This window comes from Pempheris klunzingeri, chromosome 14 (genome assembly GCF_042242105.1).
Source record: "Pempheris klunzingeri isolate RE-2024b chromosome 14, fPemKlu1.hap1, whole genome shotgun sequence".
NCBI classification, from domain to species: domain Eukaryota; kingdom Metazoa; phylum Chordata; class Actinopteri; order Acropomatiformes; family Pempheridae; genus Pempheris; species Pempheris klunzingeri.
Window position 1 is genome coordinate 15,892,597 of NC_092025.1, and position 21,013 is coordinate 15,913,609.

The 21,013-nt window shown below is 40.2% G+C and overlaps 2 protein-coding genes and 1 long non-coding RNA gene across 3 annotated transcripts; all 3 read left to right on the plus strand.

Moving 5' to 3' along the window:
- The first annotated feature begins 470 nt into the window (after positions 1-470).
- LOC139213400 (adhesion G-protein coupled receptor G4-like) lies at positions 471-4,434 on the plus strand. The gene is made up of 8 exons (XM_070844078.1): positions 471-558; positions 717-802; positions 1,634-1,761; positions 1,914-2,151; positions 2,539-2,814; positions 3,840-3,937; positions 4,240-4,329; positions 4,423-4,434. The coding sequence occupies exons 2-8, from the start codon at positions 724-726 to the stop codon at positions 4,432-4,434; spliced, it is 921 nt and encodes a 306-aa protein (XP_070700179.1). The 5' UTR covers positions 471-558; positions 717-723.
- Positions 4,435-4,579: 145 nt separating this feature from the next.
- LOC139212600 (uncharacterized) lies at positions 4,580-5,740 on the plus strand. Its single transcript, XR_011585395.1, has 3 exons — positions 4,580-4,606; positions 5,386-5,540; positions 5,628-5,740. It is a non-coding gene; the product is annotated as an uncharacterized lncRNA (long non-coding RNA).
- Positions 5,741-7,449: 1,709 nt separating this feature from the next.
- LOC139213401 (adhesion G-protein coupled receptor G4-like) lies at positions 7,450-19,547 on the plus strand. Its single transcript, XM_070844080.1, has 17 exons — positions 7,450-7,562; positions 7,701-7,830; positions 9,685-9,785; positions 10,071-10,275; positions 10,356-10,521; positions 13,330-13,476; positions 13,592-13,717; positions 13,815-13,860; positions 13,940-14,043; positions 14,797-14,918; positions 15,290-15,558; positions 15,724-15,826; positions 16,181-16,259; positions 16,470-16,671; positions 18,134-18,235; positions 18,604-18,768; positions 19,411-19,547. Exons 1-17 carry the CDS (start codon positions 7,472-7,474, stop codon positions 19,545-19,547), a joined length of 2,295 nt encoding a protein of 764 aa, XP_070700181.1. The 5' UTR covers positions 7,450-7,471.
- Positions 19,548-21,013: the final 1,466 nt, after the last annotated feature.

The following is a 21,013-nucleotide window of genomic DNA, read 5'->3' on the forward strand; positions in this document are numbered from 1 at the left end:
CAAACACGTGCACATTATCTATCTATCTATAAATTAGTATGAAACAATAAAAATAGTTCAAATGAATAGAGTATCTATATGTAAAGATTGATGGTATTTCTTAATGCTACTTGCTTTACATTACACACAGAGACACTTAGAGAGTTACTGCCTGTTTTTATGGCAGATTGAGCTTCACGTGTGTGTTCACAGAAAGCAGTGCATGTTTGTCAAAGCTGATAATGTCTTTGTGTGGGAGCTAATTACCTTTTTTTAATCTTAAATTGATTCACTAGTAGGATGGTATTTCCCCTCTCCCTCCATCTTCCACTGTCTCACCGTCTCTCACCTGCACACGGGCGCAAACACGCATAATTACACAGGTGGACCAATCACAGAGGAAGACGGGTCTCTGCTCCACACACATAACCTGTCTGTCTTTGTTTGCAGAGACAGGTTGGTGGTTCAACTAAAGCGCTTTGAAATCTTTACTGTATTAAGTATCGCTGATATCGTGAGTGTGGATCAGGATTCAATTTGAGTTTTTCCGTTGTTTTTAGGATTAGTTTATTTATGCAGGTAAGTACTTCTTCAATGCTGCAATGGTGTTTTAATTAAAGTTTAGTAGATAAAGTTATCGTAGAACTTGTTTTATTCAGTTAAAGCACAAATGTTATTCTAGCTCGAAAAATACTGGCAAAGAAATAAACTTTTGTTTGTTGTTGGGTTTTTTTCAGACTTGTGATGATTTTTCTTCAAAGATTCCTCAAAGTGTTTGTCACTCTGTCTCTGCTGGGCAGCGCTGCTTCCACTATGAAGCAAGGTAGGAAAATGTTTTCAGTGGACACGATGTGAAAGACTATCGAGTCAAAATATAGTTACAGTAATATAGTTGTGGACGGGTAAAGGCTCTTCTGAGGTAGAAGCCTTTTTCTTCACTCTAAACTAAAGCTTAACCCACAGCTCTGTGAGAAAGGATGGCTGTAAATAAGTCAAGAATATCTAAAACAAACACAGTTTACAGTTGTTAAACACTATATGGCTACGCACTTAGAAACATGGTCTCTTTCAATGACAGACAAAAGGTGAAAAGCTTGAAGCCAACATGGGAAGTTAAGCAGAGTTGTCTGCTGTCTTTTATTACATTTAAATCTCCAGCTACTGTTGACTGGACTGAGCTTTTCTATCATTTCAATGAGCGTACATGCAAATGAAAAACTTTCCTCCGTAATGCAGAACGTGTCCTTGTTTGATTTGGTTTGTCAATTCATCGATCAAAAGAAAACTAATCAACAATTCTGAGGATTTACCAAATGTCACACATACATTGTTAATTAAATATCTTTACAAGGTCTATACAGTTTATATGGTCGGACAAAACAAGCAATTGGACAATATACGTTCAGATGTTTCATTAAATGAGTATGTTATTAATTGTGAAAGTGCCCGAAAGAGTTTATTCTTTATCAAAATTTAAAAGTGAAAGAAAAAAAAACTCCACACTGCATTTTAGCTTTTTGAAAGCAGCAGCTACAGAGGGATGTAACACTATTTATCCCTCGCTCTCTCTCCTCAGTGCTGAACAGCTGCTCTACACATCGACTCCCATGCGCTATATGTTAATGATTCACTGTATACCGTCTATTTCTGTCAGTCCCTCAGCTCAGTCTGTGGGGGAAGGTGGTTCACTTCACCTCGGGGTGCAGCCACTGGAGACTTAGGCCTCAGGTCTCCATCCCCGCCCTGCAGGAGCTCACTGTCTGCTTCAACCTCAAGTTCGAGGTACTGATTTAAAAAAATAAGCCCTTCCTGGCACCGTATGAGTGAATCCCAAGTCTACATTACACTGTTGTAACTTCCACGGACAATTTTAAGGGGACTGCACAGTGTGAGACTTTAGGAATCACATATAATATTTCATCAAACACATCTAGGTTCAGGCTTCCTCACCGTGGACGGCCTTCATGTACCGTCACCCTGACGCTCAGTACGCTGAGCTGGGCTTGGGGGGAAAGTTTGGCCGTTTAGTGGTCTGGCTGTTTGGGACGGAGTGGACGACCCCTCAGATCAACCTTCGTCTGTCACAGTGGTACTCACTGTGCCTGACCTGGACTCACACTGAAGACAGACCTGCCCTGTACGTCAATGGAAACCCGGTGGACATCATGGCAGGTGGGTCACATGATAGACAACTGGGTTAGAAATTGAATATTGAATAGATAAAGAGCTGCAAGTCGCACGCTGCTGTATTTTAGCTTGAATTTGAACATCTTAAGGCCTCTTTTCATCATTTCTCACAGCTATGCTTTATTTTCTGATGGTTCTCTGTTACCTCATCTGTTTTATACATTATTTTTCTATTATTTTTACATGCTGCTTTTGTGTTTTGGTCAGATAAAGACAAATTTCAGAAAGCAGCAGACTACAAATCATAACTTTTACAGTGAAGCTGATGAGATGGAAGAGAGTTTTTATTTCCTGTCGGCTAATTTCACTGTGTATTTCATCCTCCTTTGTGTCATATTCCCTTGTTTTCTTCCCTCCTGGCTCACCGTCTAGACACACCTCCCTCCATGACCCCTTCATGCTGCAAACTGGCCCCCAATGGGACGCTTACTCTGGGTGCAGCACACCTCCTGGTCAACGGAAATATCCAGCTTATTCCATTTACCGGTCTGTTGGGCAAAGTATCTGTGTTTCGGCTCTGGGGGCGAGAACGCAGCAAAGAGGAAGTGACATCGCTGAAGTGTACAGAGGGGGACCTGGTGAGGTGGGAGAGAGACAACTGGGACGCTCAGGTCTGTGCTGCGGTGTCTGATTCCAGCCTGAAGTGTGGTGAGCCAAAGGAAAACGTCCTTTACACTGACCGGATTTTGTTTCATCCAATTGTTTCTACAGAGGAAAAACACTTTCAAATTCTTATAAAGCCTACTTAAGCCAGTATCAACAGGCTGAATATTTCCAGTCGTATATTTCCTTCTCGCTGCCTCCCACAGTGGTTATACAACTGTCAGTGATTCACTTTAGTGCAGTTAATGGTCCGTCAGTTTCATCAAGCGTTTTACAGCTTTTTCCTCCCTCAGCCTCAAAGGCTGCCTTCGGTTTACTGAACGTCCTCGGCCCTTAAAGATTAAATATTGACCCCTGTCTTTTTGTCAGTTAAGTAAATACAGAAGCCATTCTGTGATCAATAACATTGAGACCAGAATCATTAATCACACAGCTGTCATAGGCTTATTTTCTCTCTGCAAAGCTGGAACCTGCAGTAATTTTCACCTGAAAAACTACTGCTAACCCTCAGATTTAAGTAAAGCCAAGTGTCTGCATCAACAATGGCATTAGAGTTTTTACATTTTTAATAATAATTTTTTGATTGATTTCTAGTCGCCTACCCTAAGACTGAATGCAAGAAGTGGTTCTGCAACATGTTTGTTCATTAATTCAAATTTTTCCAGTTGAGCTCCAGTTTTGGTTTCATGAACCAGAAGCTCAAAATGAGAGAAATTATCACAAAAAATGTTTCCGTTAGCGTCATGTTTTACATTTCCTATCTTTCACAGATAGGGAATGTAAAAACAAAATAATTGAGCACTCGACGGCTGGGAATTTCCATTCAGACGTGCCAGACAGTTTAGAATAAAACAAAAATGAAAGTGGTTTAACGTGAAATTAAAACACATTTAGGATTTACTATAGAAAATAAAATGCGTAACTACAATTGAAACTTAATTTGAATTGAATCAGTTTTATCAATATATGTTTTAACTGTTTCTGTGTTTTTATGTGCTGTTACTTTTTCTTTCCTTACATTAACGTATACTTTGTGGTGTTTCATATTCTCTTTGACTGATTAACGGCAGAGTGGTCCATTTACAAAGTGAGACTGATGTTTGCCATCATCCGTTACGATGGGAACAACACCGAGCTCTACACGGCCAGAGACGTTGCACATCACTGGGTAAAAGAAGCAAACTAATAAATAAAAACAAAGTCGTAATGGGAATTTAACTGTTAAAAACTGACCTAACGATCTCTAGTGTGACAGCGGTAATGCTTTGAGCTAAACTTTTATCACAGGGTCAGTTTAGATCTGTTTGAGTACATGTTGAAATAAGTATAGTTAGATAATTATTTATAAAATGTCTATACGAATTACGGAGCCGTTGACTTAGATCGAATTATATTGTACAGGTGATATTTTGACTTGGTTCCCCTGCTGTAAATCTCATTGGCTGTAACTGCTGTTTGTTGTTCCTGTAGCTTAGGGGGGTGCTGCCGACCAGCATCTATTTACACAGAGTCTCTGTGTTTGAAGTAACCAGGTATAATTTGAGTTTACAACACCCACATGTATTTTGTAATAAAATACCTATGAAGGTCATTTTGTGTCCAATCAATATAATGGGCCATAAAAATACTGACTTTCTCTGATCTCTGACACAGATCCAGTACTGAAGACAGCTCTGTTGAAGCATTACATGAAGACAGACTCGTAAGCATACCTCATCAGGCTATAAAGCATTTAGTAGTTTCTCCCATTGTGGGGATAATCTCTGTGGCTAAAATCTTTAACATAACTTTATCTGTCTTTTATTCTTCAGGGGTGGTGGTCTCCCCCAACTAACAGGTAACGTGTTTCAGGTTTACAGTTTTACCCAAAAATGTTCTGTTCATTATATATTCAGATAGTGGCTCGACAATAAGAAGGTCAACTGCAGTATATAGTTCAAATGATATTTGGTATAATGGTACGGTATAATCATGAGTATGTAAAACATGTTTTTTGTTTTTCTTTATTTGCCAAAGCTTCTTAAAGGTTCTCTACATGACATTCAGGACATATATATATAATACATATATATAATATACATATAATATAGCATAAAACAACTATTATGAATGAAGAGAGAATGAAGTCCCACTCCCTCTGTGTGTGTTTATGACCGAGCTTCCCTGTCCTTTGTTTTGGTCGTGGGGACGGCCGTGCGTGCATGTCAGAGCCACTGAGTTCCACTCAGTAAGCGAACATGTAGCACAGTGAAACCGAGCAGAAACATGAGTCAGAGCTGCTGCCCAGCGACAGACTCAATTAAGCTAATGCACTGCACACAAAATGACGAACGAAGTGCCCAGTCTGAACCCTAAGAAGCCACGATGGCGGGGTGGAGGAGGGGAAAGATTTGCTTTGGTCTGAGATGCTGAGATATTGTATAGAGAACCTTTCAGACTTAATCTTTAAAATTCTATATTTAGGGCAAACTCTTCTGATCTGAAATCTGTAAATAAACCACAGATAATCACTAGTCATATCCAATTAGTTCCATTTTAAAAGGGACACAAGCCAAATTGCATGGAAAGCACTGCAGCAGAAGACAGTAAAAACCCTCTATGTCTCCCTCCCTGTAGGTTTTACTGCCTGGTTCATGTAAGCGTCATCCCCAGCTTGGATGTGGCAGCTGTGCAAAATGAGATGTACAGAGACCTTAGGATGCCCTACTATGAGTCCAGTGGCCTGCTACAGCTGCTGGCTGATGCTGCCAGCATACACGCCACTCCTGTTGGTAGGAAGTAGCTCTCACCAGGCACGTTTCTGTGTAAAGTCGGCGGAAAAACCTTTTCTGGTTCACATTGATCTATTCTCTATCTAGAAAGTTTTGCCGATGCCACCATTCGTCCTCCCGATGTGGTGACAGAGCCCTCTCCAGCCACAACCATCACATTTAAGACCACAACTGCCATTACTCTGACTAGCACCACCACAAGCAGCGCCACCACAAGCAGTGCCACCACAAGCAGCACCACCACAAGCAGCGCCACCACAAGCAGTGCCACCACAAGCAGCACCACCACAAGCAGCACCACCACAAGCAGTGCCACCACAAGCAGCACCACCACAAGCAGCACCACCACAAGCAGCTCTACCAGCGCGGCCACCGCCACCACCTTCATAACAAGCCCCGCAGATACCTCTGGTGAGTCGGATAATCTAGAGTCATAGAAATGCTCTTTATTTGAGCTGTGCTTCACTGAACGCCTTATGAAAAGTTATTTATTGCTTATTTTGTCTGGGTCTCCTCAGCAGCAGAGTTGTATTTTGAGGTTAAGGTGAATGTTACCATAACCGGAGACTGTGATCCAGGACAGATTCTTCTCAGCTGGGTATGTCTGACAGAACAGCATAGCTCTTTTAGTCTGGAGAATACGTCACAGATTTGGATGTAGCGGTCTTAAATGTGGCGCCTGACTCTCCACAGCTCAACTTCAGTCTACCTGCTGATATGATGATGGTGCTTGACCTCCAGCTGCTCCCCAAACCTCCAAGGTACAACAACTCACCATCTATTTCCAGAAATATAACACAATCTGATTTCAACGTGCACATGTGATTTAGTGACTGATTTCGCTTGCAGACATCATCCTAACCTGCAGTCAAGCCCCTCTACCCCTGAGGGAGTAAGTAATCATAAAAGGCTCTCATGTCACAAACTATTCCTTCAATATTCATAGTTTTCATCGCAGTTATTCAGTTTTTGCTACATATATTTAGTCTTTGGATGGATTCATCACTGGATTAAAAGCCTGATTTTACATTTCGTTGAACTCAGTCTGGAATAAATGTAACTGAAACACAAATCCTGAAATTGCTTTAACGCCTGCATGTTCAGTCTTGAATTTGAATACTCCTCCCCCCAGAGTTAAAACTATGTCAATATTGTTCATTCTTTTCCAGGTGTTTGCATTCAGAGTCTCAAGGTATGGATCACGCCTATTAAGTTTCATTTAGATCAGGAACAAATTAACAGAAGGAAAATGAGTAGATGAACACGAAGAAGCACAAAGAGGCAAATTATGAACCAGTGCCAGTGTAATGGGCTGTTTAGCTCTAAGGGTGTCCCTGAATAAGGGTTTTCATAGTTGAATCAGATTCATCAAGTCTTTCATCTTTGATTGACTGATCATCGAAGCATGCTTTCTTTTCTGTTTTGTTTTGGGTTCATTGGTCTATGCTCTCATCTGCAACACTGGCTTCTATTTATTTCACAGCAGGCAAAAGAGCTGAGACACCCAATTAAAACGCTTCCACAAATCGCTTGTTTGTCAGTTTTAAATGCATTTTAAATCTGATTTTAAGAAAAAAAATGAGAGGGCGGGGGAGAGGTCAGGTCATAGAGCCTGAATGGAGCGATCCTTTGTTTCATAGCCACATTTCCACACAACTCTGATGATTTGAGAGTGAAATAAGGTTTGGGGTCACCACTACTTAGCAGACATATTTACTTTTTCACACTGCATCCTAATTTGAGTGGGACATTACAGTTAAATTTAGCTTTTTAATTCATGCATCAAATATATCAGTTTTGGGAAACTTTTATTGCCTGAAAAGTAACTTCTAAGGAGCTGTTTGCAACCCATAACTAACTCTTTTACTATTTGCAGAGCGAGCTGTATTTTCCAGGTTCAGGTCATGAAGTCACTGTTAGACACACAGGAAATGGAAGAGCAGATAAGAGACCTACTGCAGATCCCTTATAACAATGGATCCATCTCCCTGGTAACCGAGGACATACAGATACGCCGCATATGTGAGTAAGGTTCAGGCTCAGTAAGAGATTACACAGAAATTAAATTAGATTACTTTTAATAACTGATATTTAACTCAATAAAACAAAGAGTTCAGTTTCTTCTCCTTCTCTATCTGTGTCACTGTCACCCTGTTTTAGTGATATTACTGTGTAATGCAGAAACCCATCAGACGAGGAAAGGTCTGTTTGAGTGGCACGCCACTTCAGGAGGAAAAAACACCACTCAGCCGTGCCCAAAAAACCCTCAACGCAACGCCACTCGACACTGGTGAGCACTCAGACAGTCCGTTGATTCGTTATTCATCATCAACCATTACTAGTGCTTATGTATCTGACTGGGATGTCTTTGGTATGTGGGAGAAAGACAAATAAGACCCATCACACCCTGGACACAACTTGAATCAACTCCTCCCCTCCGGCAGGCACTACAGATCACTGTACACCAAAACAACCAGACACAAGAACTGCTTCTATCCAGGCCAACACTTGAATCTGTCACAGTATCACAAACAAATCCCTTTGCAATAACCCTTTACATATGGGGTAGACACCCATATCCTCCCTAACTCGTGAATATAATGGAACCAGTACGTAGTCATTTCATATTTATTCCAGCATCTTTGCACTCTGCATCATTGCACTGCTGCCCTTTTCACATTCAGTTTTTACATCTTATACTGTTACATATATATTTATATTGTACATAGAGTTTAAATGTTTATTCAGTTCTGTTGTCCTTGTCTCCCTGTTTGTCTATTTATGTGTAAGCACACGAGAACTGTGGAAAAAACTCGTATGTATTCACATACTTGGCCAATAAAAGCTGATTCTGATTCTGAAATAAAACACATGTAGCACAGTCCAGGGTGTTAGAATAAACTCCTCATTGTAAAAACAATATGAGGTTATTCTGTTTTTCTTTGTTTGATGCCATTAAAAATTGAGCATTTTAAATTTTAGGACAGTTGGTTGCACAATAGAAGCAAACTAAATACATCGCCTTGGGCTCTATGAAATTGTAATGGAAAATTTTAACAACCATTTATGAAATGTAATAGCGTAAAATTATCAAGCAATTAAAAAGTAAATGCTAACATAAATAGAAATTGTAAATTGTTGGCTGCAGCCCTAATCACACTATTCTGAAATAGAGGCACTGTTACATTTCTGACATTTTACTAGTAGAGTTAAAACAACTGTTCTGTGTCTGCCAGTAGCAGGGTTTCTTTTTAGAACGGATAACATTTGGGGATGTGATGTTTGATTTGATCATTAAAGGGCTGTGAGAGCTCTAATTATATAACTTTTAAATGGCAAAACATTTGAATTTCAAAGATTAAGAATGTGCAAGCGTTAACTACTGTATGTGCAAGTGCTCCAATGATTTTATCACTTTTGTTTTGACCAAATTTGCCATTTTTCAATATTACTCTTCCTTGTTGACTTCAAGTAGTAGCACTTACACTAACGTACCCAGGAAAACCTGCTACATTAATAAATACTCTGGTAAATTGACACTTTGTGATGTTAATAGCTGAAATACGGGTGTGCATTTAAAGCTAGCAGCTTTTTTCTTTTTAATCAAGCTCTATAGTACGTTAACACCCGTATGCTGACTGTATCTTACTGCTGTCCTTCATCCGTGAACTCATGACCATCAGACAATTTATCATGCCGTGGCGTTGAGTAAAGACTGCATGCTATTAGCTGGTTGTCCACATGCATTTAACACATGAATAAATACAGGCCTGTTTGGGTATTGATTACATCCGTTGGTAAATATCTACATGGCTTTGTCGCCGTGTTCAGGACTCTTTCAGTGTGTTGACTCAGCGTGACAATACCTATTGATGGCTGCTCAGGAGCTCTACGAGGCCGTGCTCTAAAGTCATTAATCAGGAGGTCGTGTCATTAATGAGTGATTCCCAGGATGAACAACCTCCTAGCTGTTTAAGACGCACATTTTCTGCCTGGGGAAGGCATACATAGAAAAAAAGCTACAAAAAAATGGTGGTTTATAAAACTTTTACATCAAGACTAAAAAGATACCTTGCCTGTAAAATAAACATAAGAAAATGCAGTTTTGTTGAAAAAGCCCTCTCACCACTTGTTTATCTGACAGTAAACTGTGCCTCAGCACCCACTGGATGGACCCAGACCTGGAAGACTGTTCTCTAGTGGTGGAAACCATCCCCGATCTGGACGGTGTCAAAGTCACTGCTGGTCTGTTGCACATTTTTTCACTTCATTTGGCTGTCTCATATTGTAGATTTTAAATTTATGGTTTAAAATGTAATATTAAAGATTCAAAAACATGCGTGATGACATAATTCAAAAATGCCAAGTTTGAGAACAAATTGAGAATCACTCTTATTTACCTGAGGGCCACTGTAATTTCTCCTAAGACAGACTGCAATCTGCAGTCTAACCACCAGATGCCACTAAATCCTATATATTTAACAACAACACCAGATACATTATTTCATAAGCTGTGTCGTGTATCTCCAGAGAATGCACAGGACGTGGTGGAGATGATTGAGGGTTTACTGCGTAACCAATCCACACTCAACTACCAGGAGCTGGCCACAGTCCTGAACAAGCTGGAGGACGTCGTCAACCTCAGCGTGGTCACACCGAGCCTGGGCCAAGCTCTCATCAACATCATCTCTGACATACTGGAATCCGACAGCAACCTGTTGCCTTTTACTAACACGTAAGGATGGTAACGCTGAATCAATATTCCAAATAAAAGTCTTCACTTTTTTTCCCCTCATTCTCCCCGTTCCTCTCCAGTATCCTAAACATCACCGAGGCCGTGGGAGACAGGATGGTGGGCTACGAGGGCTCCACCACCCTGGTTGCTCCAGCGATTGGTATCTCAGTGGTGGATATAGTTCCTGGACAGTTTGGCAGCTTGACTTTCGGAGTGTCATCTGACCGTGCAGGCACAAAGCCTGAGGTTAGTAAAGAAACAAACAAGAAATGTTTTTATCTGTCCGAACTCAGAAAATGTGCATCAGCAGGTTCATCTTTAAGTGACTAGAGCAAGCAAAGACATTATTATCACTTTAAACTGGTTCACATTATCTATTGAATCAATTGTTGCTTAGATAATAGACTGCAGAAGTAAAGTCATATCATACTGTTCATAATAAAACTGGTTTAAATCTTAATTTTCAAAATCACAATATTTATGATATTGTGACATGTATTTGACATGTGTATTTGCACACACACATGGCTAAAAGCAAATATAATGATGTTGCTGGCTCCGCTCTGGAGGAGTAACGCCCTGGACACACTGCCTTCTTGAGCAGTGTGTGTGAACCTGTTGCTTATTTTGGCGTACATTAAGAGGTTAGAGCGACCACACAGACTGTGTGAGCAGCGCTACGCAGGTGCAGCTCACGCACAGCTTGGCTGCAGCTCATCTAGAGATTCTACGTCTTGCCTATTATTTCCTCGCTGTGACAGTAAAAATGATCTGCGATAGTCATATTGACGTCATACCAACAACACAAAGCACCTTTCGCTATAGCTTTAATGTCTGTAGCAGTAGCATATGGCACCGACATTAAAAATATATAATTCTTGTATCCATTTAAAGTTAAAAGCCCTCTTTTGTTTCAGAAGACAGATTCCCTTCATTTGTTAGCAAAGCTTATATTTGATGGCCTGTTACGTCCCTGTCAGGGGGAGGGAGGGGTGATCTGAGCACAACATAAAAGGTACCAAAACAAGATGTTCCCTACCAGGTCACCAAACCAAGGACAGAACCAACGCCCTCTGTTTATTACAGAAAGGACACACTAATTTCCCACTTAACAGGAAGCAATGACTTCAGGGTGAACCCAGGCTAAAACAACAAACAGAAGAATTTATCTCCTCAAAAATAAAAGAGTGCTGATTTATCCTATTAACACACAACCCACAAACTAAAAGACATGAACCTGACTCCCTACGATAAATCAAAACCGGGAGAATAATGTTATTACAAACCAAATGGCAGTTCACCCCTACTGCTTCGGTGATATATAAAAGCAAAATGAAGTGATCTATTTAATAAGAAAACTGTGATACTTACTTCTAGCACAGACCTAATAAAGTATCTATGACAGAACCATGTTGCCGTCAGATGCTGTCTTTGGACGCCTGGAAACTGGAAATTCTATTTGAACTGTGGGATGCAAATAGTAAGCTGCACACACAGACGGAGCACTCACTCCAACACACAATCACACACCCAAAACACAGGAAAAAATACAGGCAACATAAGTTATATGGTCATGGTCGTAACATGGCCTTTATCAAATGCAAACTCAATGCAGAAAGATAAGCTGGCTGACAAACAGCCTGCAGCAGCAGCACAGCAGCCTCTCTGTCGATTCAGTCACACACAGGCAGAAGTCGGCAGTAGGCGGCCCAGGCCCCAGTTTGTGGAAATGGTTCAATATAGTGAACCTTCACATGAAAAGAGCAGAGGCACAACACAAACTTACTCTGGTGTCTGGTAACTGCTAACTTTTTTAAGAAGAGCAGCATGTCGCCAGTTGGGAGGAGTACAGGCTAACTGTGCAGTCAGTCACAGACAGGCGGGATGTGGGAGAAAGAAAGTCACCGCACCAGCAGATTAGAGCAGACAGCGCTGTCAGTCAAACACCAGGCTGTCCCCTTTGCATCGGTGACTCTGATCACAGTTATTTTAAATGAGCCACAGCTCTGCCTCTGCCGGCTCCTCATCCTCAACATCTATCGGCTGAAAGTACATCATTACAATCATATTGTAATCATTTTTACACTGTAGTTCTGTATACATTACCAAAATGGCATTAGACAAAAAGATCAAGTAATATAGTGATATTATGCTCAGGCCATACTGCTCACACATACTGTGGAACCATATTAGCATATCATTAATTAACCATATTTAGAGCTGGGCTAAACAGACTGTGAACAGGAGCCACATTGAGACTATGGGGAAGATGATTTTCTCCTGTGCTTCTGTATCCTTTTAATATTTAGTTTAGCCTCATTATACAAATGAATATTCAGCAGCTATATTTGTTTGTTTTTTACCCAAATTAAAATGTGATAGACTAAATACTGAGAGATGCTTTTCATGGACATGGGCTCCGCTCTATCAGTTACATTTAATATAAGCAAAGTTGCCGGTAGAGTTGCCTCCTGCAGTTATAGCTTATAGATGTAACCCCTTAACATCCGGTTTTCTCATTTTACTTCCTGTTCAATAGTGTTAAGATTAGAAAAATCAGAAATCAATCAGACAGCCACACGTGTTCTATATCTTTCTGTTCCAGCTCTGAAGCACGTTTTTTTATGGCTGCACTTTTCCATAGAATGAAAGTGTTCTGGATGTGTTGTGCATTACTGTAGACACATTTTTAATAGTCATACTTTGCATTTTTTTTGAAAATTTGACATCTCCACTACAATTTGAAATAAAGATGTCTGAGTTTTAACAACGTTTGGCCACACAGCATGAGTCAGTGGCATTGAAGTGGGAAGTTTATATTCTGCTGATGGTTACAAACATGAAATTCACACGATATTCAGCCTCTTTAGCCAAACAATTACAATTTAAATGCAGTGGTGTGTAGGAAGAACAATTATTTTATCTCTACGTATTAATGTCATTTCTCACAGATCAAGATTCGTATTCGTGACATCACTTTGAGCATTTCTATTGATGAAAGCGGGCAGAGTCTGACCTCTGAAGAGAACTGAAATAAACCTCTCTATGTTGTAGATTTTCATCAACAGGTATCCCTTCAACGGCACAGTGGCTTTCATCTCCCTGCCATCTGCACTGCGGCACAGCTTCCCACTGAACAGCTCCAACCAGAGCCCACCAAGGGTCATGTTTCAGTTCTTCGGCATCCCAATGCTCTTCATGGTACTACTTACTTTACTTTCTCTTAAAGCAGTGGGCAAAACATACATCAGAGGACTTCTTCAAACATTAGTGTTCTCTTCATACTTGCAAATTCATCAAATGTCATTATTTCCAGAGCAGCCAAAAGGGGCGGACCCTTAACACCTTTGTGGTGTCGGCCAGCGTGACCAATGCCAGCTCTCCAATCAAAGACCTAGAGGAAGATGTCAAAGTCACGCTCCACCATCTTGTACCCAATACAGTAGGATGAACTGTTACCACTGCTTACACTGCTGTCAATATAATGAATGAATGAGTTATTAATGCCTTTGATTGACAAATGAATTACATTTTCAAAGCCTTACAGGGATGTCCAGTGTGTCTACTGGAACTTCAATAAAAACAGTAGGTCCTCATCTAAATGATCAAAACTCTTCCAGTTTTTATGCTGGATGAGATGCTAAGTGTCTGTGTCGACATCTAGACGGACATGGAGGCTGGGACGATTACGGCTGCATAAAATACAACAGCAGCTCCGAATTCACAACGTGCCTCTGTGATCATCTCACACACTTCGGAGTTCTTCTGGTACGTTTTGTATATTTATGTGATTACCGTTTCCTGGAAAGAACGCTACGGCCTCAGCAGGACTGCAGCACGATTCAATGTTGTGGTAAAAGTAGTGGCAGAGGTAGCAGCAGTTATTAATGCTGGTGGTGATAACAAAGAGGTTTTAGACAAGGGAATGTGGGTCAACTTAGACTGTACCAGCAGAGGGCGCTCAAAGCACAATATCTAAACAACTACTGTCAAGCAAAGTTTGACACAAACTCCTTATTTGTGAATAGGCCAAGTAATTGTGGGATATCCTGTTTAACACAAAGCAAAGACACATAACTTTTAAATCAAGCATAACCTTCACTATATTGCTTTAAAATATACACAGACAATAGATATAATAAGTAATCACATGTAAATGTTGTCCAAGCCATACTATTTAGACAATTTTTCGATTAAACATAATACCAAAACTGCAAATACATCTGGGATTTAATGCTTAATGTTACTCAAATTGACTATTAAGCTGTGTTGCTTGGTTTTGCCACTAATTCTCACACACTAGTGCTAGAGGGAGATAATAACTTGAGTGTTTCATTGAGGGAATAGAAACACACAGGCCTTCGTGCTAGTTTGTACCTGGTGGTAACCACTGGAGCAGTTACTGTTATTGCTGTGCATGATTTACAATCTGTGTCTGTGAGAGTCATGTGTGGCACCTCGGGAAATAAATACAGAAATGCTCTTAGAAATCTGTGTGTTTGTGTGTGTGTTTGTGTCTAGGATGTCTCCAGGACTCAGGTGGACCCGGCTAATGAGCAGATCCTGACCATTATCACCTATGTTGGTTGTGGAGTCTCATCAGTGTTCTTGGGAATCACTGTTCTCACTTACACCGCTTTCGAGTGAGACTCCAACCCCCCGAGTTGTTATTGTTTTCCGCCTGTCATACACCGACTGTGTTTACATGCAGGCTGGTAACCTGTTAGCAGTTCTTAAAAGCCATGTCAACACTAATGTGGATACATTAAACACTGTAATTTTGTGTCAAACTATTGGGTCCATACTGAAATACCCAATGCTCCGTTGTTACTTGGAAAAAACAAGAAATGTGTTTCTGGAAAGTACGACCACGTTACTCTTTTGTTTTGTGACAACTTTGATATCCACAAAGTGGTTCTGTGTACATACAGTGTCATGCATGCTGAATTTCCCGCTCTCTGCGTCTTACCTTTTGTTTTTCTCCCCCATGTTTTATCTCTGCCCCCCGTACCAGGAAGCTTCGTCGAGACTACCCCTCTCAGATCCTCATCAATCTCTCCCTGGCGCTGCTGGGCTTGAACCTGGTGTTTCTGGTCAACTCCTGGCTGTCCTCTTTGGGACTATATGGCATCTGTGTGGCTGTAGCATCCACGTTGCATTACTTCCTCCTGGCATCATTCACCTGGATGGGATTAGAGGCCGTTAACATGTATTTTGCGCTTGTGAAAGTCTTCAATGTCTACGTGCCCTCTTATATCCTCAAGTTCTGTGCTCTAGGATGGGGTGAGTCATGTGTTTGGCTGACTTTCAGTTGTTTAAGAGTTTTTGTGTTCAAACACTAGTAACAGGACAGCACCTCTGACTGAAACACTGAGATGAGGCCGATAAAAACATTTAAGTTAGTTGTCTTTGACATGTGCTGTAAAAGTATTTAAACTGTGCCTCCAGGGATTCCTCTGGTGATCTGCATCCTGGTGCTCATCGTGAACAGAGAGTCCTACGGCAGTCACCTCCACACAGACGCTCAGCCGTTGGACAACTCTGACAACTTGTGAGTTTCGGCTCCATCTTATTGTACATTCATTTTCCAACACCTGATACACATTCGAAATAAGCAGTCTAATCAGGAGGGTTTCTCACCAACACTAGTTTGGTCCAAAATGCAACTCACCTGTCATAAACCGACTGTGTTTACATGAGGGCTGGTAACCTGTTATCAGTTCTTAAAGGCCATGTCAACACTAATGTGGATACATTGAACACTGTAATTTTGTGTCAAACTATTTAAGAAAACAGCTGGAACATGGAAATTTCTGCTACCAGGACAATCACAGTGACCACCGAGTCTTCAGTTCTCTTTGTGCATCACTCTTGTTCCCTGACTTATTCCTCCTCAATCCCTCAGCTGCTGGCTCCAGGACGATGTGACATTTTACGTGACTGTGGTTGCCTATGCTGCACTGGTCTTCCTCTTCAATATGGCGGTAAATATTTTGAGCATTTCATTTAAGTTCACTGGCCAATGTTCACATTTTACTTGTTAATGTATCACAGTATTCTATATAATTTGTTTTAGAAGGCATATCTACACGACTTAGCTCTTAGACAGCACTATTCTTTGACAATACTTAAAAGCAACAATAGTATATACTGTACATCTTAAAATGTGATAAAATGTGAAAATGTCCTTTTAGGTTTTTGTGGTGGTTCTGATCCAGATTCGTCACATGCGAGTCAACAGCCCGGCTGGTATCCGCAGCGGACTGCTGCATGACCTGAAGGGAGTTGCAAGTATCACATTGTTACTGGGGCTGACATGGACTGTTGGCTTCTTTACCTGGGGACCAGCCAGAATATTTCTGCTGTACCTCTTCTCTGGTCTCAACACCCTGCAAGGTTATTGTTCCCTCTATCTGTGCAGAGACAAAATAACTGAAAGCCATGCTGGATAACGTGTCAAAACATGTAGGCATAGAGCGAATGAATGTGCTTCATGTAAGAACCACTCGTAAAAACACAAGTGGCAAATACAAATAATATACCACTAAATATACAAAAGAAAAAGAATGGGGGGAAATAAAAGTGTCAGAATGCACTGGACAACTGAAATGGAGAAAAAAACTGATTGTGTGGCAAGTGAATGAATCAAAAATCAACCACAACCAGACTAACCAGAAACAGTTGTTCCTGCTGCTCATGTTTGTTTTGGTAGCTAAAGAAACAATCTTTATGTGTAGCCTGTCCGCTCTTTGCAGCTTTCAGCAGGTCTCCGGGTTTGTCCCGAGCTTTAGGTACGAATGAAACCGGACCTGTCGTCTCAGTCAGTCTGGTCTTTCACCAAAAAAGGCAAAAACAGTTGTTTGACTTCTGAATGGATTTGGAATTTAAATACGTCAGAGAATTCAACTAAAACAAAAACAACTAACTTTAATTCTGTTCGCCTTATCATCATCATGACCAATTTACTGAGTGGTTCAACAACTTTTTCTCAGCATGTTTTTACATTTTATTTTCTTGTACTGAGTATTTTGGCCTGTCAACACATGTAGTTCATCTGCCCAAAGGTCTGAATGCAGTCAGCTGTCCACCCATCCTCTGTTGCACTCAACAGTAACATCATCTACTTTATAGGCCTATATTTTGTCCTTTATCTCATTGACTGCCTCCCATGTAAGACATAGACAGATTTACTTTTAATAACCCTTTTTTCTCCCAAAAAATTCTCTCTTTATTTCTGTCATGGTATTGCAGTTATATTAAAACTTTTTTTCCTGATATGCCTTAAAATTTTTACATTTTCTTTTTCTGCTGATTTGGACAGCACGACTTCATGGTGTTAAGCTTTTCTTCTCTACTCCTTACTTTGTCCAAAAATGGAAATGAAACCACTGGAGCACAGATGTCCTCGTGAGCAGATGGTATTCATCAAGTTGAAATAGTTGACATGAACAATTTAAGCTCCCATTACAAATTCGTAGTGAATCCGACCTTGAATATTCAGATAAGCACACTTTACTGTTTTCGTATTCTTCTCTTAAACCTCTGAACTTTTTTCTGGGTGTTTGTTGAGTGAAGGTTTTCTTACCACATATGCAGTTTTCCCACTTCACACTCAAGAGTTCAAAAGAAAGCAACAAATCTCACAGATAAAAAGAAGAAAATCAAACAGAGGTTGTATGATGCAACTATTTCATAACTGCCTTTACCTCGGCTGGCCATTGTTATATTATTTTCTTTTTTATCTGAGAGTGATGCAAGAAAAGGCCTCCACTACTTACTTCTAGGAGAGAAATACCTTGCTTGAGACAAGTTCATGTTTAAAGTTCACGACCTTATCTGCCTTTTGTTTATATTCCAGGACTTTTTATCTTCCTCTTCCACTGTCTGATGAAGGAAAATGTCAGGAAACAGTGGAGGATTCACCTCTGCTTTGGACGTTTCAGACTTGAAGAGTATTCTGGTACGACAGCCACATATATGGGGATTAAAGCAAGAAATGTTTGTGAGCCTGAAAAGTTGTCAATGAGGAAATGTGTAGAACGTATTGATGTAAGTTTTATATGAATTTAAAACTATGCATGAAATCAGACATGGTGCCCGAGAACTTTAGGCCCTTAACATAGCATGATGTGACTTCATCGTATCACTCAAGTTACCTTTAATGGAAACTTGATGATATTATCTGTCAATTAGCACTATGAAAGAGCTTGAAATGAATAGTTATGATGTCCTTCAGTGCGTTCAAGTTCCCCCGGTGAGGTTAATCTATTACAATAAAGGCAGCTCCAGGCGTGATCTGTGTTACCTGTGTTTGGTGTTGTCATGTAGAGTGGAGCAACTCAGCGTCAGTTGGAGTCGTGGCCAAATCCAGACTGAATCCCCCAAGAGCATCGGTACCATCGGTCGACTCGGTCAAATCAAGCTCCACAAACAGCACATCAGCTTCCTCCGACTCCAGCCAGAGAGACTCATCCTGCAAAAGACCAAACCTGGGTGAGGAACACTAAATCCATAACTATTAGTCTGTGAGACTGCTATTATTTTAAAACACTTAAAACCCCAAAAAGATAATAAGCAAAGTTAAGATGTAAGCAGAAGTAAAAGCAAAATTGTAAAAATGTGTTTTAGTCAACAAAAAGTTTTGGCTTCAATTCTCTTCCTGAGTAAAAAAAAAAAGAAAAGGAGACATTCTCCATTTTGTCATTGGTCATTCTTCTTTTGACATTAAACTCTTAATGAATTCCTTAATCATCATCTATTGTAAGACATTTAAGGTTGCAATTAGAAGTTATAATTCATCTTGTTGAGATTGTGCCTCCTTTATATGAAACGATGATGATCACACATTTAGTCAGACACCACGGTCCCTCGGCTGCCAGAATCATAGTGAAGGTCACTGCATACATTAATGAAAAGGCACTGACGTTAAATAATTACATGAAAGCCTTTGTAATTAGGCCAGTTTGAACACAACTAAAAGGACATAATTGTTATTTCTTAAAACGTTTCCTTTGCCATCTGACAACTCAATTTAACATTAACCCCAAACTCCCAGGCATCCTCAAACCACATGTGAGAGAAAATGTGTGCTTTTCACACCTCTAAATTGTTCACAGATGTTTAATTATCTTGCAGGCCTTTTCGCGAATTCCCTGGTTCTCCCTCGAGCCCAGAGAGCACCTTCAGGTACAGGAGCTCTGCCTTCCCAGAGGGGGGTGAACATGACACCTGGCTGGAGGAATCACTTGCTCGATCAACAAGAACAAAGATAAAAACACACAATATGCACACCCATTTGCATACACACACAAGCAAATCCCAGAAACTGTTATGAAAAGCTTCGAAACCGACACCACAGCCTTTACACACATCATACTTATATACAAACCACAGTCATATGTAACCAATGCACCATAGTGCCAAAATAAACTGTGAAGCACCATTGTGTACCAGCTTCATTAGATTATCTTATCATGCAAATCTGTTGTTTTTTTGTTTTTTCTAAATATTGTAAAAGAGCCTGTAATTATGAGGACATGAGTAGTTGCATCAGTTCCAAGGAGGAGTTGGTTGCCAAGCAACTGGTGAGTGGAGCTATGGCGACAATGAACCATGGTACCACACAGTTTGTATGAAAAAAAATAATGAAATTTTAAATTTCAGATGATGCAAGTCTCCCCGTGTTCCTTCTCCACCTCCGTCTCTGCCAGAAAATGTGAACTTCAGGTTACACTACATAATTATTCGACAATCATTCCTTAATCACGTCATTAAATGATTAGCACACCGTCTTTTCAGTGTAGCTGCAAGGGGTCTAGAAACCTTTGCTGTGATGGTCCAAATTAGTCGATATACATTTTAAATATACCACTGACATTCATTGGGGTCGATCAGTAGCATCCTAGAGACATTACACCAAGATCCATGCTGCATGAAATCCTCCTCTAAGGTTTGACAGTATTTATGTAGATTTTTGTTGTTGATGATTTTATGTTGTTTGCATCATCTTAACAAAAGGCTCGTTCTGTAAAGTTTCACAAAACATTTTTTCAGACTAGCAGAGAGAGATGATGTATGTACTGTATGGTCAATTTTGCAGTCATAGTTTGTGGATTGCACAAGTTCCATTTTGTTCCATTAGCTCCAACTAAAATAACGTATATTAGGAAAAACATGTGAAACCCTACCTACCAAATACAGCAAAAAGACTTGAGATGAGAAATACTGAAGTCATATTCACTATTTCTTCATTCTACACTAACAATGTCACATGGAGGGCTCTCACCTCATGTCCCAGCATAAAATCTGGTTCAGTGACACCCAGATATTATTTAATACGAGAACAGGGGACTAAACCTCACAGCTCAGCAAGTTGAAACTTTTAACTTTGTACTATCTTTGGCTCTTCAGCTGCTAATTTTGACTTCCTGAGCCCGAACACACTGGTAACAGTGGGAATTAATATGAGTAAGATCGTAGGAAGCTTACAGTCATATGTCAGTGAATACTTAATTATAGAGCACAAAATAAAATCCTGTTCATAATGGCCTCTCCATACCAGTGACTGGCCGGATTATTCGGTTTGTTTTAAATCAGCACAAACTTTTGGCTATAAAACGACAGGGTGACACTAGTGAAGTACTTGATAGGGCAGAGAAAATGTTGCCTTTAAACAATGTTTTTCCACCCACAACTCATCCAAACTGATTAATTCACAGTAGGGTCTCATTTATTTTTC